Source organism: Jaculus jaculus, chromosome 1 (genome assembly GCF_020740685.1).
Source record: "Jaculus jaculus isolate mJacJac1 chromosome 1, mJacJac1.mat.Y.cur, whole genome shotgun sequence".
NCBI lineage: Eukaryota > Metazoa > Chordata > Mammalia > Rodentia > Dipodidae > Jaculus > Jaculus jaculus.
This window is the reverse complement of record NC_059102.1, coordinates 241088046-241104141: the sequence shown is the minus strand read 5'-3', so window position 1 is coordinate 241104141 and position 16096 is coordinate 241088046. Positions and strand designations below refer to the sequence as shown.

Here is a 16096-nt window from a genome sequence, read left to right as displayed (position 1 = left end):
AAGAGCCATGGAAAACAGGAAGGAGCTGCCAGTGAGGACATGGGGAAGCCATCACTTACAGTGACAGGAGTGTGAGGGGCTGTGAAGAGGTGGGCATTACTGTGCAGGCTTGGAGGGCCCTGTGGTTCTCAGTGCTCTCTCGTGTCCTCAGGGGGGGGTCCCCACCCTGCCACCCTCCTAGCTGATGGAGGAAGGAGACTGGTTTGGAGGTCTGTGGAAACTGCCAAGATGCTCACTGAGCACTCAGACTCAAGCTGCACACAAATCAAGGACTGAAGTCTTAATTAATGGACATCAAGACAAAAGACAATGTTTTAAAAGAGACTCTTCCAGAGACTTTTCTGCGTAACCCCAGTTGCTGCTTCTCCTTAAGAACAATCCCAGAGGGCATTCTGATGGAAGTGGGATCCAGCCAGTTTGAAAACATCTTCTACAGCGGAACCATCAGATGCCATGACTTAATGTGCACCAGAGCAAGTCCTGTCCCCGGGACTGGACACAGGCGAGTTGTGCCTTGTCTGGAGGCGTGACCGTGCCCAGTGTCACTGGCAGTAAACAGTGAGCACATTCTCCTGGTTTCCTCGGATTAGGATGACAGGAGGTCGGAGGTCCTGGGACAGGGTCTCCAGCCAGGCCATGTATAGGGAGCTGGGGCACTTCCCCTTCCTCCCTATGGGCAAGGTGCTGTAGGAGGAAAAGTGACAGAGTAAGAATTACCCAGGGTTCATTGCCCTCTTCAGAGCCCCCTTTTATCATTCACATTAAGAAAGACCCCCACCCCTTCCCCTGATTTCCTCAAACTTTGTCTTTAGCCATGAGCTTTTGTTTTTGTTTTTTTTTTTTTTTTTGGTTTTTCGAGGAAGGGTCTCACTCTGGCCCAAGCTGACCTGGAATTCACTATGTAGTCTCAGGGTGGCCTTGAACTCATAGTGATCCTCCTACCTCTGCCTCCCAGGTGCTGGGATTAAAGGCATGCACCACCACGCCCGGCTGCCATGAGCATTTTTTTTTTAATTTTTTTTTTTTTTTTTGAGAGCGACAGACACAGAGAGAAAGACAGATAGAGGGAGAGAGAGAGAATGGGCGCGCCAGGGCTTCCAGCCTCTGCAAACGAACTCCAGACGCGTGCGCCCCCTTGTGCATCTGGCTAACGTGGGACCTGGGGAACCGAGCCTTGAACCGGGGTCCTTAGGCTTCACAGGCAAGCACTTAACCGCTAAGCCATCTCTCCAGCCCAATCCATGAGCATTTTTAAACAGAACCACCTGCATGTCCCTTTGATCTAGTCCCCTCCAACCCCCACAACTTCTGTCTTCCTCACACCAAGAGACGGGGTGGCTTTCTCTCCCGCCCTACAAAAAGCGCCAGGCTTGCTTCCACTTCAGTGCCCTTGCTCTTGAAGTTCTCACCACCTGGGAAATCACATCTCCAGCTCTGGCTGACTCCTTTGAGTCACTCAGTCCTGTTTCAGTTCAGCTCTGCTAATCACCTGCTTCCAAAAAGGCGACCATGCCTTTCCATCCTCTGCCCACTGCATTGTCTTCATAGCCCTGCACAGTGAAGCTGAGCTCAGTGCACACCGAGAAGGGCTGAGCTGCTCTCTAGTTGGAGAGGTGTGAGCTTCACTTAGCCGCTCTGTCCTTCCTCCCCAAGGACTTTGGCCAGAGAGCCAGGTCCATTTGGGCCTTCACAACCTCAAAAGCATCTTGGGCTGCATTTATTTACTGTGTGTCTCCCTTACTGGAATGTGGGTTCTCTCACTCATTCACTCATAGACTGGGCCAATCCTGCCCCAGCTCCCCTGTGCCCAGAACATGCTCTCCTACTGCGAGGCCAGGAGTAGGCTTGCTGAGTGGCAGATTCCACCCCATCAAACCACAGGGCACATAATGCCAGGCTTGCCTCTACAGCCACACTTTCCTGAAGCCATAATAGCATGACATGCTCATGTGATGGGGCTGGGTGTCCTTGTCCTGCCTCTCCTGAGGAATCTGTGGAGGCAGACCAGCACTGCTCCTTTCCAAATTATGTAATACTGGACAAATAACGAGATGTCCTGGGACTGCTGTTAGCTCATGCCTTGTGGGCTATTTCACAGACCCACTTTTGTACCATCTTGAGAATTCCCAAAATGATGAGACACCCATAGATCTCAGGGCTCTCGGGGAAGGCTGTATCCCACAGACACAGCTGGTACTATGTAAGTCTGCATTGCAGCTCCTCGCAAGGGGCTATTAGTGACCATCTGCATTCCCTAAAGTCCATCCATGGGCACTGTTTTATCTGAGCCTCAACACAGCCTGGTGATGGGCAGAGGTCCAGCAGCACTCCTGCCCAGCTGGGAAAGAGGGCGGGTGGAGTCGCCCTGAGGTTGAGTTCAGAATTTGGCCTCCAAGAGGTTGCCTGAGAGGTGGTTTTGGCAGAGTGCTCAAGCTGGCCCCGACCCTCAGAGTTCTCTAAAATAACAGAGAAACCACCCTCATCAGATAGCTGTGGGCATACAGAGGGACCACACATGCTTGGCAAATGGGAAGAACTTTAGCCTGAGGTAAGCCAACCAGTGATGGCTTAGATGGGACCCCAACCAAGCTCTTAAGGTGTCCCACCAGCTGTCTGTGTTCACCAAGCCCCACCAAGAACCGGGGATCCCTAACCAGCTCTTTCCTGCTTCCTGCCATTGTCAGAGCGGCACTCTAGACGACCACCACCCTGTTTAAAAAGCAAGTATAGGGCTGGAGAGATGGCTTAGCGGTTAAGCGCTTGCCTGTGAAGCCTAAGGACCCCGGTTCGAGGCTCGGTTCCCCAGGTCCCACGTTAGCCAGATGCACAAGGGGGCGCACGCGTCTGGAGTTCGTTTGCAGAGGCTGGAAGCCCTGGCGCGCCCATTCTCTCTCTCTCCCTCTATCTGTCTTTCTCTCTGTGTCTGTTGCTCTCAAATAAATAAATAAAATTTAAAAAAAAAGAATGTGAAAAAAAATAAATAAAATAAAAAGCAAGTATCAAGGAGTGAGGAAGGTGGGTGGGAACAAGGGCATCTCACTGAGCAAGTGTCATCTTGGTTTGGTGACTTTCCAGGGACAAGGGATAGGAACAGAGTGAAACCAAGGCCTGCAGATTTCACAGGTGTGCCCAAGGCTCAAGTCATCACTGTTGCTGACGGGAACTGAATTCATAAACTTCAAAGGCCAGGGGAACTGGTGCCTGCCTGGTTGCAGGATGTTCCCCACTTGAGCACTTGGAAGCTTCAGCAGGAAGTGCCCTCCTCTGGTGGAGCCTGGGGCCTGCCCCAGGAGCAGTGCTTTGAACAGAACCAGTGACTACACGCTTGCTCCTGCCAACAGGATGCTCACCTAAACCTGCTAATCTTTAGAACAAAGCTACTTGTGTTCATGGTAGTATCTCTCATCCACCACACAAGGCAATGGTGGGCCTACACAAGGTGCAGAAGTAAGCCTCTAGAGTAGTACAGTGGACCCAGGCTCTGAGATACAGTCCCACTTCCTGTTGGCGGGGTGCTGGGCAAAGGGGCTTAACTCCTGTGGCGACTTCCTTGTCTTTAACATGCGGCTGAGGAACACAATGCATATAGTTCTGAAAAGTAATAAGGCCCAATGTCCAGAGTAGCCTAGCTAGCAAATGCAGTGGTGATGATTGCTGTTCTGGTCCCTTCAGAACAAAAGAGGTGGCTGGTTCTGAGAGGAACAGGCTGCTAGTCTAGTCAAAGGCCATGGGCCTATTTACCAGGCTGATTCATGCCTATGCAGGTATAGCTACAGTCAAACACAGGTGTGTGTGTGTGTGTGTGTGTGTGTGTGTGTGTGTGTGTGTGTGTGTTCAGATAAATACTAACTAGTAGATGCAAACAGCAGATTGCTGCCTCAAAACTGGCTCTAGAAAAATATCCAGAGAGCTCTCCAAACTGCTAGACAATGGGAGGTCATCCCTGCAGCTAGGTGTTGAAAAGTTTCTTTCTTTCTTTCTTCCTTTTTTTTTCCTGTCTTTTCTTTCTTTCTTCCTTTTGTTTGTGCTTAGACTCTGGGGAATGTGGGTCTTGGGTTCTACCCCAACCTGCTTCTGGATTCTCAAAGGGCCCAAGGAATTTGCATCTTGAGAAGTCTACATCTCCTCTGGGGCCCTCTGGGAATTCTGAAGCACACTGAGAAGGACTGAGCTGCTCTCTAGTTGGAGAGTCATGAGCTTCACTCAGCCGCTCTGCCCTTTCTCCCCAAGGAGTTGGCCAGACAGCCAGGTCCCTTTGGGCAACAGCTGTGCCTACCAGCCATGATGGGGCATGTGCAGGTGTCATCTGTAACATTGTTGGTCTCAGCTGATCCCACCAGACTGGTTGGGTGGGGACTGACTTTTCCTATGAGGTCTTGGGGAATGGGGGACAGGCAGGGAGAAATGCCATCAGGAAGTCACCTCTCACATGAAATTCTTCATCGTGTAGCCTGAGACATGGACTCATTTTAATAGCAAATAAATTTGACCTCATGGCATGTTAGGGTGAAAAAGACTCTTCAGTAGTCATTAGGGAATTGAGGCCACAGAGACATGGAGTTACTGGCCCAAAAGCAGGTCAGAAATAGCAAGTCTGCTTCTTCAAATAAAGGCAGCACTCAGGAAGCTGTGCCCGGCTATGTGCCCAAGAAAGCATACACCCAGGCTCCCCACCCTGGGAGAAGTCTGGGAGCACCCTCAGAAGAAGCCATAGGCACTATGTTGCACTCTGACCCCTGCCACGCCCTGGGTCAATATTGCCTTAGGAACATTCTCAATGAGCTGTTGGAGACAAACTGAGCCCCTACCCTTAGCACTTTGTAGGGAAAAAAAATGATCTCCCTAGGAGTCCTGAGAGGTGACATTTGCGGCAGAACAGCTTCATGGGTGAGCACGCACACTGGTCACACAGGGCCCTGCATTCCAAGGGTCACATCTGCTTTAATGCTCTGCTGTCACACTTAGCTTCCCCTGCTTCTATGCCTTAAGTGACACAGAAGAGCATTCCAGACTTCCTGTGTATGACAGCACTGGCTGAGAATTGGATACAAGGAGCTCTCCCTTTAGAAAAAGTGCATGTAGGCGCTGGTGACATCTGGGGTGACCCAGAGAAAGACTGGCAACTGCTCAAGATTAGACTCCTATGCTTTGATCTAATTGGAAAGGGTAACTGCCACTCACTCCACATAAAACATCAGGGGTCACTAAGAAGCCTATGTCTTCCTGTCCACAGGCACTTTGAAGTGACGGGGCCGGGGAGGCGTACAATGTCACTAAGTCAGTTGCTATGGTCTGACTACATGCTGCCTGCCAAGACTAAACCCGTTGAAACCCTCCTCACTGGGGTGACAGGTAATAGGTGTAGGAGGTAGCCTTTGGAGGCTATTGGGTTAAGAAGGACAATCCCTCATAAACAGAATGTATATTCATATAAAACATGCCCAGACAGCTCCGTCTCTCCCTCCACCATTTGAAGACACAGAAACAAGGGGTTAACTGTGACTAGAAGGCTGGCCCTCACCAGATACTGAATCAGCTGCCGCTTTGATACTGAACCTCCCATATTCCAGAATATTGAAAGAAATAAGTTCTGTTGCTTAGAAGATACTCAGTGTGTGGTATTTCGTGATAGTTCTGAGTAAAGACATGGTTCCTGAACCAACTCTAGTTGAGTGAGTTTAAATGCTACCCAAAAATCAATCTCCCCCTTCCCTGTTACCTTCTCCTGCCCTTGGCTCTCAGACATGATCTCATTGTGTTGCCCAGGCTTGCCTTGAACTCTTAGACTCAGGTGATCCCCCTGTTTCAGCCTCACCAAGTGGGTTTCTCATAGCTCAAACCACTCTCCACTCTGCTGCAGGCCAAATTCTACTAGTTTCAAATAACCCACTATTGCTGTTCTGTCCATACAAAGAAATGGTGGCTGTTGGCCCTTGAACTATCATAGTTCTGTAGATGAGTCATGGTCTCTGACTGGATGCTGAGCTCAATCCTGACTGGTCGGTGCCCTCTGGCTGCAGCTGGCACTGTCCTGTTCATCTGTTAGAAGCCATTGAACATTTTTGGTATGAACCCACTTCTGCCTAAGAGGATCCCTGGACATGGGGTACTGCTGGCCCAAGACTGGGATTTATGAGACTTGCATGGGACTTGTGCTCAAGGAGCTCAAGGGTCTCTTCTTGTGAGTCCAGTGCCCTTTGACCCTGGCCTCTGCAGATCAGCTCAGGTGGTGACAAGGCTGGGAATGGAGCATGCTCAAGCCTCCTTCATTCTAAGCTCCACGCGGGTTCTAGGCTTGGAGGCTACTTGCAACCTTCCCAGTGCCCTCACTGCTCCTGACGGCAGATCTGGGCTTGCTTGGCTGACCTGATGGTACTTTGCAGATTCATTGACATGTTCAGATGCATGAGTGCAGAAAAGCATGCCACTGAAGGTACCCACCCACATCACCATCCATCGACTGCAGTGACCGACCTATAACTGTGTCCACTTTTGCCCTGCTCCTTTCAACCACGTCAAGCTTGTGAGAAAGCTCTCCCATAATCTTGGTAAGAATGTGCCTTGAACAGTGGGCCGTGTCTTGACATTCTTCATTATCATTAAGCAAGCCAGGCATGGTGGTGAACACTCAGAATCCCAGTGCTAGGAGCTCTGGGTTGTAGCCAGCCTAGGGCTACAAAGACCCTGTCTGTTGTAGTTTGAATGTGATAGTGTTAATATATGGCCCCAATGACTTAGGTGTTTTATTAAAATTAAACTTGGGTCTCTGGTCCAGCAGCCGGGGAAGGTGTCACTGGGGACAAATCCTAGAGTCCAGCCCTAAGGTGTGTTTGGGAGTGGATCTGATTCCAGCCCAAAGGTGTGTGGAGAACAGATTGAGCGCTGGCAGTCTGTGCTTGCTGGCGGCACTGGCTAGTGGCGGTGTCTCTCTGCTGGGAGCTAGGAAACACAGCCAACTTCTTACACCATTGGTGGTGTTGCCCTGGACTCTGTAAGCCTGAATAAACCCTTCCTTCCATAAGCTGTGTCAGTTTGGATGTTTGTCCAAGCAACATGAAATGTGCCAAAAAATAACTTGTGAGACCCTACCTGGAAAAAAAAAAAAAAACAACTTAAACATAACTTGTTAGGCTGGAGAGAAGGCTCAGTGGTTAAGATACTTCCTATACAGGCATGAGAGCCTGAGGGGCTCTAAGAGTGTTGTCTGCCTCCTCAGCACCAACATAAATAGCTCCCCAGTCCTGTGGGGAGCAGAGATGGGAGGATCGATGGGGCTTGTGAACCTGGCAAAGCTCCGGAATCAATGAGGAGCCTGACCACATCTCAAGCAAACAAGCAGGTGAATGACAGAGGAGGACGCCTCTGGCTTTCATGTGTGCACGGGGTGCTGCTGCATCTGCCCTCTGCACCACCCCCACACACACAACATCACACCCACTATATACATGCACATACAAAAGAAAAAAAGACAGGGCTGGAGAGATGGCTTAGCAGTTAAGCGCTTGCCTGTGAAGCCTAAGGACTCTGGTTCGAGGCTCGGTTCCCCAGGTCCCACGTTAGCCAGATGCACAAGGGGGCGCACGCGTCTGGAGTTCGTTTGCAGAGGCTGGAAGCCCTGGCGTGCCCATTCTCTCTCTCTCCCTCTATCTGTCTTTCTCTCTGTGTCTGTCGCTCTCAAATAAATAAATAAAAATACTTTAAAAAGAAAAAAGAAAAAAAGACAAATTTTAAAAATGATTGCTCCGTGGTTAAAGGCTCTTGCTTGCAAAACCTGACAGCCTGGGTTTGATTCCCTATTATCCATGTTGAAGCCAGATGCACAAAGTGGTATATGCATCTGGATTTTGTTTGCAGTGGCAAGAGGCCTCAGTGTATCCATACTCTCTCTGCCTCTTTCTTTGGGTGTCTCTGTCTCAAATAAATAAATAAGTAAAAAGTTTAAAAAGTTGAGCAGGGTGCTGTGCATCCTGGTTTGGTAGGAGCCCTGCAAATGATGCAGGGGGCTCTGGCTTCAGGGCATGAGCAAACAGGACCGGCAGGCTTTGGCTGCCCTGCAGAATGGTCAGGTGCTTGGCCTCCAGCAAGTGTGAGAATGCAGTTACTTGCCTTGGCAAGATCCTTATTATCCTGACTTTGGACGCAGGGAGCTTGGCTGCCCATGTTCTTCCTGCTAGCCTCACAGACAACGGAGCTGCACAAAGATTCCCTTCCTCCCGCTTTCATCTTCCACTTGCTCAGCCCTGGCTCACACCACGGGACAGCGTGGAGCCGGCTGTGGGAACAGCGCAGCTGTGGCAGGCCCTTCTTCCCATTGTCCAGACTTAGCACCCAAATTAGTTAGGCATGGAGAATAGCCAATGAGAGTTGGGCAATTCTCAAAGAAGAGGACAAGGGGACTGGTTTGGCTTTAGGGATGAGCTGTGCTCTTTTGCCAAGCCTGTTTGGCAGGAGAAGGGGTGAACCAGGAAGGAACAGCACAGAAGGTCAGCAAAGCCTGGGACACAAGACCAGCCAGCTGGCACTCAGGCCAGGGCCATGAGATGAACACCAGCTTGGCCATGTACTGAGAATCTATCCAGGCTGAGGGTGCAGCACCCTAGGACCCTTCCCCTCCCTGAGCTTCTGTGCTTGCCCAGGGACAGGCTCTGCCTCCAGGTAGCCAGGAGCTACTTACATGACAACCAGGGCTGCATCTCGAGAATAGTCCAGCAGAATCTCATTCAGTCTCACCTGCCGAAGGGACTGGAACCAGGGAAAGCCAAGGTCAACACTTAGCTTTGATAGCAGCCCACCCCCTGCCCAGTCCAACTAGATACAGAATGGTTTCCCTAAACAATTCTAGATTCTTCTGCCCAAGAAGAAAGGGACCCACACAGGGACTAATTACCAAGTGTACCTCCTACAGGAAACCTTTTATTTTTCCCTTGCCTGACTTTTTTTTCCCATGGCTAGAACAATAATGTGAAGAAGGGGGCACTTTACTGGGTTGAAATGTCAGCCTGAGGCTTCATAGCAGAGAGCCTAGGCAAGGCTCAACACTTCCCTGAGTTTCTGTGGGTTCCTGGAAAATGGGAATGATAATGCTGTGCCATAGAGGTGAGGGGAAGATCAAATGAGACAGTCCATGAGTGATTATCTGGAACAAAGAAGGCATTCCTCATAAAAGATCAAGGGACTCTGAGCAGAGACGGGCTCCACTCTTCCGGTGACAGACTGAGAGAACTTCCTTTAGCCACTAAACTTATTCAGCATTTTCACATGAGCCAGCTGTGGCCTGAGCCCCTGAGACAGGGGATCCTGGATGATAGATTCAGAAAGTCTCCAAAGTTCCAGGCTGTGTGGGGCTGTGGAAGGGGATGGCCTAGATGTTGGGCTGTGTCTAGGATAGTGTTTATAGGTGAGGGAGACAGTCAGGCAGCTTGGTGGACCCACGAGACAACCGTGGCATGAACCCCTTCCCCCAGGCACAGAGATGCAGGGAAAGACAGCAGGACTCTGGACCTCCCACTTGTGGCTGGGCCACTTCAACATCAGGAGGACCAGGCTCTCAAGCTGAGGCCTGCATGAAGCTCCACAGTGGTTAGCTACCATTAAACCCTCACATGTGGCCTGAGGACATCTCAGTGGATGGGAGGGGAAAGCAGGATGGGGACCAAGGTGGGTGGCTCAGGAAGTTCAGGACACATGGCCAGGATCCCTTCCCCACCACATTCCTCAGTGACGCCCTTCCTTCTTGCACCTTGATTCTGTTCTTGTTATTCTCCTCATCTGAGATCTTCCAGGGACAGTCCCGCCTCATCTCGGCAACAGTAGCTTCATCCTTGAAGCCATCGTTCAGGCGGAAGGGTGCGATCATATCCTCAAACCGCTTGGTGCTGAGCCACAGAGAGTAGGTGAGACTGAATGAGGTGGCCCATCTCCAGGGGAACCAGGGACATGGAGGGAGCTTAAGCTAGGAGCTTAAGGCACCCATAGAAACCTATCTCTCAGGCTGAACTCATTTGACCCTGTCATCTACATCTGAGTGGTTTGCCTGTGAAGTCAGGTCTGGCCATCCAGACAAACTGACCTGGCCTCCTCCACCCTTGACTCAACATGTGGACATAGAGCCCTGTTTTGTGCCAGCTTATGTGCTAGCCCACACTAGGAGAGGCTGACCAGCCCCATCCTCATGCCGCTCCTGGGTGGCTGGGTGATAATGGGCAAATAAACACTAAGTGGATGATGTAGAAAGAGCCACACTGAGTATTAGGGCAAAGAAAGAATAATGGGGTGGGACTTTTCTGGGCTCCAAGGACCTCTGTTTCTGTAACCAGCTGTGCCCAAGGCAGGGGGTATTGGAGCAAAGGCCCTCAGATATAATATATCTAGCCCGTGAGAGAGGCAGCCAGTGGGACTGCAGCAAGGGCAAGCAGGAAAAAGGATTTACAGGGCACAGAGGAGGCCGCCCCAATGCACAATACTTACTGCTCAGCCCGAGGCTTCTGATTAATGTCAGGAAGGACATGAACTTCATGAAATCCCAGCCGGAACTTGCTCAGCAGGGAAATGATCCTGGAGGACAGATGAAGCAGGGTTTTTTGTTTGTTTGTTTGTTTTTCCCCAAGGTGGGGTCTCACTCTAGCCCAGGCTGACCTGGAATTCACTATATAGTCTCAGAGTGGCCTCGAACTCACAGTGATCCTCCTACCTCTGCCTCCCGAGTGCTGGGATTAAAGACGTGCGCCACCATGCCTGGCTCAATGAAGTGTTTTAAAAGGCATTCTTGTGATCTGGAGAGATGGCCTGTGGTTAAGTCACTTGACTGCAAAGCCAAAATCCCCAGGACCCACATAAGCCAGATGCACAGGTGGCCCTGTGCCCTGGCATGCCCATTCTCTCTTTTTATCTACCTCTTTCTGTCTTTCAAATAAATAAATAAAAATAAGATACATCTTTTTTAAAAGTATTCTTTCATTCAATAACTAATTTTTGTTGAGTGCCCACTGAGTTTCCAATGTGAGCCACACAGATCAGGCCACGTGGAGATGGCATTCAACACAGGAGGCCAGAGGCCAGTAGGCTATATGGTAAGGATGAGGGTGCTGGGGATGTGGCTTAGTGGATACAGTGCCTTCTTAGCATGCACAAAGGCCTGAGTTCAATCCCCAGCACTGCATAAACTGAGTATGTGGAGCAAGTTTGTAAACCTCAGAGGCTGATACTCAGAAAAGGTCATCCTAAGTTACACAGTAAGTTGGAGGCCAGCCTGAACTACATGAGACCCACATAAAAAAAAAAATAAGGGTTGCTTCTACACTGTTGGTGAGAATGCAATCTGGTCCAGCCATTGTAGAAATCAGTGTGGAGGTTCTTAAGACAGCTAAAAATTGATTTGTCATATGACCCAGCTATAGCACTCCTAGGCATATCTCCTAAGGACTCTTCTCATTTCCTTAGAAGTACATGCTCTACCATGTTTATTGCTGCTCAATTCACAATAGCTGGGAAATAGAACCAGCCTAGATGTCCCTCAACTGATGAATGGATAATGAAGATATGGCACATTTATACAATGGAGTTCTACTCAGAGGTAAAGAAAAATGAAGTTATGAAATTTGCAGGAAAATGGATGGATCTGGAAAGAATTATACTAAGTGAGGTATCCCAGGCCCAGAAAGCCAAGCATCATATGTTCTCTCTCATATGTGGATCCTAGCTGCAGATAACTGGGCTTCTGTGTGAGAAGGAAAAAAACTCAGTAGTAGAGTCCAGTAAGCTAGAAAAGAGATAGAAAGGGAAGAGAAAGGAAGGGGGGTGGTACTTAAGAGGATGGTATTTGTATATATGTAAGTAGAAGAATAGATTAATGGGGATGAAAAGGCCCAAAATGAGGTATGGGGAAGAGATTGAGTAAAGGAAAGGTGGAGGGACAGGTAATCAAAATCTAAGAGGATATAAATAAAACATATGTAATCCTACTTTTTTGGACAATGGAACACTGAGGAGCTGTAGATTGTTGCTAGAAAATTTTCAGTGCCAGGGATGGGATATCTTCCAGTGAGTTGTTGGCCAAGGAGATCCCTGATGCCCCCAAAACATTATAGGTCATTGCCAAGGCCCTTGGTTTCCCACCAGGAATAGATGGTAAGACCCTATTGCTGAAGACACCATATACATGGGCTGCAAGGCCACTGAGAAATGTCTCTGGAACTGAGCTGATAACCTCCTCCATGTAGGCCAGCTGACAGAAAGCTGGAAGAAGCCATTCTACATGCACTTCAATAGGAGAAAGAGAAATCACCAGTGAAGATGCTCAACAGTGGACACTGCAAGCCTTATAATTGGCCTGCCAGGCCAAATGAGCCAATGGGTGCAATAGTGGTATGTCTGTTATGGGGGAAACCAACTGCCCTCTAATTGGACTGGAGGTCTGCTCCATGGGAAGGGAATACACCCCTGATACTGAAAACTTAAAACAAGGGTAGTCATGAGCCCTAGAGGTGTAACTTTTGCTATTGTCTGGCCAAATGTATATACTATGCTTATCAAACTGCCCAGTAAGCACTTCTGTTAATGTTCACACCATTATATTAATTCTACTCTCACTTTTGGTTGAGAATCTTCTCTTTTCAGATGGCAGTGACCTTGGAATGACTCAGAAGGTATCATGGTGATGGAAAGAAATGACCTCAGTGCTCAGTACTGCAATATCTGTATCACACCTTCCAAGGCTCAGGGTCTAATGCAGAATAGGTGGCAGAAAGAATGTAAGAGCCAAAGGAAGGGCAGGACTCCATACAACATGCTCCCTCCAGACACAAAATGGCCTGGATATCCATGGCCTCATAGTGCCTGATACTACCTGCATAAGACCATCATAAGAGGAGGAAAAGATCATGATATCAAAAGTAAAAGAGAGATTGATTGAGATGGGGAGGGGGCATGATGGAGAGTGGAGTTTCAAAGGGGTAAGTGGGGGGAGGGAGGGTATTACCATGGGGTATTTTTTTATAATCATGGGAGTTGTTAATAAAAAAACAAAAAAATTAATTAAAAAAAAGGGTTGGAGAGATGGTTTAGCAGTTAAGGCGCTTGCCCGTGAAGCCTAAGAACCCAGGTTTGATTCCCCAATACCCATATAAGCACAAGGTGGCACACGTGTCTGGAGTTTGTTTGCAGTGGCTAGAGGTCCTAGTGTGCCCATTATCTCCCCTCACCCTTTCCCTCTTTCTCACTCTCAAATAAATAAACTGTTTAATGAACTAAAAGCAATCCATAGCCGGGCAGGGTGGTGTACGCCTTTAATCCCAGCACTCGGGAGGCAGAGGTAGGAGGATCACCATGAGTTCGAGGCCACCCTGAGACTACATAGTGAATTCCAGCCTGAGCCAGAGTGAGACCCTGCCTCGAAAAAAAAAAAAAAAATCAATAAATCAGTACTTGCTTTAGGGACCATCTCTGCACTAGCTGCTGGGACCTGTTACCTTACAGATTCTGACTTGGCTGGTCTAGGTGGGGCCTGGGATGCTGCTAAACCATGGGCCACACTTAGAATGAAAATCAAAGGGATGGCAAGTTTGAAGAGGGAAACTAAAGAAAAGCTGAGGATATGTGATCACCACATAAGAGCTAAGAAAAGAACTAGGAGCTACAGCCATATGGTGTCAACTCTGCCGCTCATAGAAGAGGAACCACTGAGGTTTGTATAGTCTCTGGGAGGTGACTCTGGCTGCATGGCACATGGTGGAAAAGACTGCTATAGACCCCAAGGGCTGGGATGGGAGACCATTCACTTTGGAATTATCCAAGAAGCCTGCAGACCAGTGTACCTGTGGGGCCCCAGCCCACTTCTGGGTCAGAAACCCTGGACAGACGGTGGATTAGGTGATACCCCCATAATGTGATGTGCCCACCAAGCTGAGACCACTGGGCTCACTGGAGGAGGAACCCGGTGAGGGTAAGGCACAGGCAGGGGAGTGACAGGATGGTGCTGATCTGCTGGGACAGTATGAAGCATGCCGGGAGGAGTGCTGGACCTCTGCTGGCTCCTGAACTTGGAGTGGGATCCTCAAAGCAGAGCTGTGGGCAGCCTCATCTTAGTGTGCGCTGAGAGTTAGCAGGTTTGGGGTCCTACAGAGAGCCGTCACGTGGCCCGCCAAGAGCCAGCTAAGGACAGAAAAGCTTTCATAATGTATAGGCAAAGGACATGCTGTTACCCAGTGGCAACACAGTCTTGGGCTAAGACAACCTCATGGAACCCAGCTGCTGCTCAGAGGTGAGACAGGAAGCAAAGGCTCCCACAGAACCTTCTCCACCTATTTACCCTGTAGTGATCCCAGAGGCCAGGTGCTGCCGTACCCAAGCAATGCTGTCCTTGGCCTTGTGGGAAAAAGGGCCTTTTGATGGTGAAGTTCTCATGGTGCTGGGGGAAGAGGGTGGAACAAAAACAGATAGTACTGCTGGGCTGCCCTGAACTCACTCAAGGAAGAGAATACGGGGGTGGAATCCTGGTGTAGGACCGGGTGTGAGGCCAGGGGCACTCTATCCTGACTCTGGGCATCATAGCCACTGGAGCCTATGCCAGGTTCTTCTCTGTGGACAAAACACCCCAGCTGTTTGAACAGGCATCACCTATGACCTTCAGCCTCATTTGGCCTTGCTGGAAAGCCAAAGTTGCCCAACATGCATGACTCATGCCAACTTGGCACCTTGGGTGTTCCACTGAGTCTAAGTCAACTCCTACTCTAATGTAATGCTGTGATTTGAAGACAGTTTGTCCCCTGAACCCAGGTTAAAATTTAATCCCCAGTTTAAGGGAGTAAAAGAGTGGAAACTTAATCTCCCTCTGGTGTTTATGAGGGAGGCTTCTGGGACAGGATTATGACTGGACAGCACATTGGGGTGGAGGCCCATGATTGAATCTTGGTGGTTTGATAAGAAAAGAAAGAGGGGACTGGAGAGATGTCTTAGCAGTTAAGCGCTTGCCTGCGAAGCCTGAAGACCCTGGTTCGAGGCTCGATTCCCCAGGACCCATGTTAGCCAGATGCACAAGGGGGCACACACATCTGGAGCTTGTCTGCAGTGGCTGGAGGCCCTGGCACGCCCATTCTCTTTCTCTCTTTCTCTCTGCCTCTTTCTCTGTTGCTCTCAAATAAATAAATGAAAATGTTTTAAAAATTTTAAAAAAAGAAAAGAGGGGATGGGAAAATGTATCAGCAGTTAAAATCAGTTGCTTGCAAAGCCTGATAGTGTGGGTTAGATTCCCCAGGACCCACATAAAGCCAGATGCACAAAGTGGCACATGCATTTGGAGTTCATTTGCAGTGGCTAGAGGCCCTGGTAAATTCTTACGTTTTGTTTTCCTGCTTGCAAATAAATTTTAAGAAAATTAAAAGAGAGAGAATGTGCACACACACACACACGCACACACACACACACACACTACCTATGTCTTGTTGTGTGCCCTGCAACACTTCAGGTTTTTACCAGCAAGAAGGCTATCACCAAAAGTAGCCTCTAGCCCTTGGACCTCCAAAACAACACTGAAAATAAAGCACTTTTCCTTATAAGTTTCTCAGGTGTTTCATTACAGCCATGATAAATCAGACTAAGACATTTAGATATATTTCAAAAGGAAATTTTATCTTCTAATTTTTAAAATTGCTATATTTTAAAAAAATTATTTATTTACAAGCAGAGAGTGAATGAGAGATAGACAGACAGAGAAAGAGAGAAAGCATGGGCTTCTAGTCATTGCAAACAAACTCCAGGTGCATGTGCCACTCTGTGCATTTGGGTACTAGGGAATCAAACCTGGGTTGCTTTGCAGGCAAGCACCTTAACCACTGAACAATCTCCCCAGCCCCTCATCTAATTTTAAACAGAAAACAGCTCCTCTTGCCACAAAAATATGACAATGAAAACCCATGTAAATAAACCAGTGCACGAAACCCTGTCCAGATATCATTGCCTGCCAAGCCTAAGAGCTGGGTCGCTGCACCTGCTGGGACAGGAAACTTACGTGACAACTGAGCTCAATGACAAGCCAACCCTAAGCCAAGATCTTTTGCAGAAGCAATCACAGACCAAAGGGGTTAAAAGCCACTCCCCATGA

The 16096-nt window shown here is 48.9% G+C and overlaps 1 protein-coding gene across 3 annotated transcripts in view; it reads right to left on the bottom strand.

Annotated features, from left to right (window-relative positions):
* Positions 1-265: 265 nt before the first annotated feature.
* Positions 266-16096, bottom strand: part of Slc12a3 (solute carrier family 12 member 3) — a 47107-nt gene continuing 31276 nt past the window's right edge. For all 3 annotated transcript variants that reach the window (XM_004670735.2, XM_045141878.1, XM_004670736.2), the window contains 4 exons: positions 10468-10554; positions 9740-9875; positions 8675-8742; positions 266-684 (listed from right to left, as the gene is read on the bottom strand). In XM_004670735.2, the coding sequence (XP_004670792.1) occupies positions 543-684; positions 8675-8742; positions 9740-9875; positions 10468-10554 (433 nt within the window). In that variant the 3' untranslated portion in view covers positions 266-542. The remainder of the gene's footprint in view (positions 685-8674; positions 8743-9739; positions 9876-10467; positions 10555-16096) is intronic.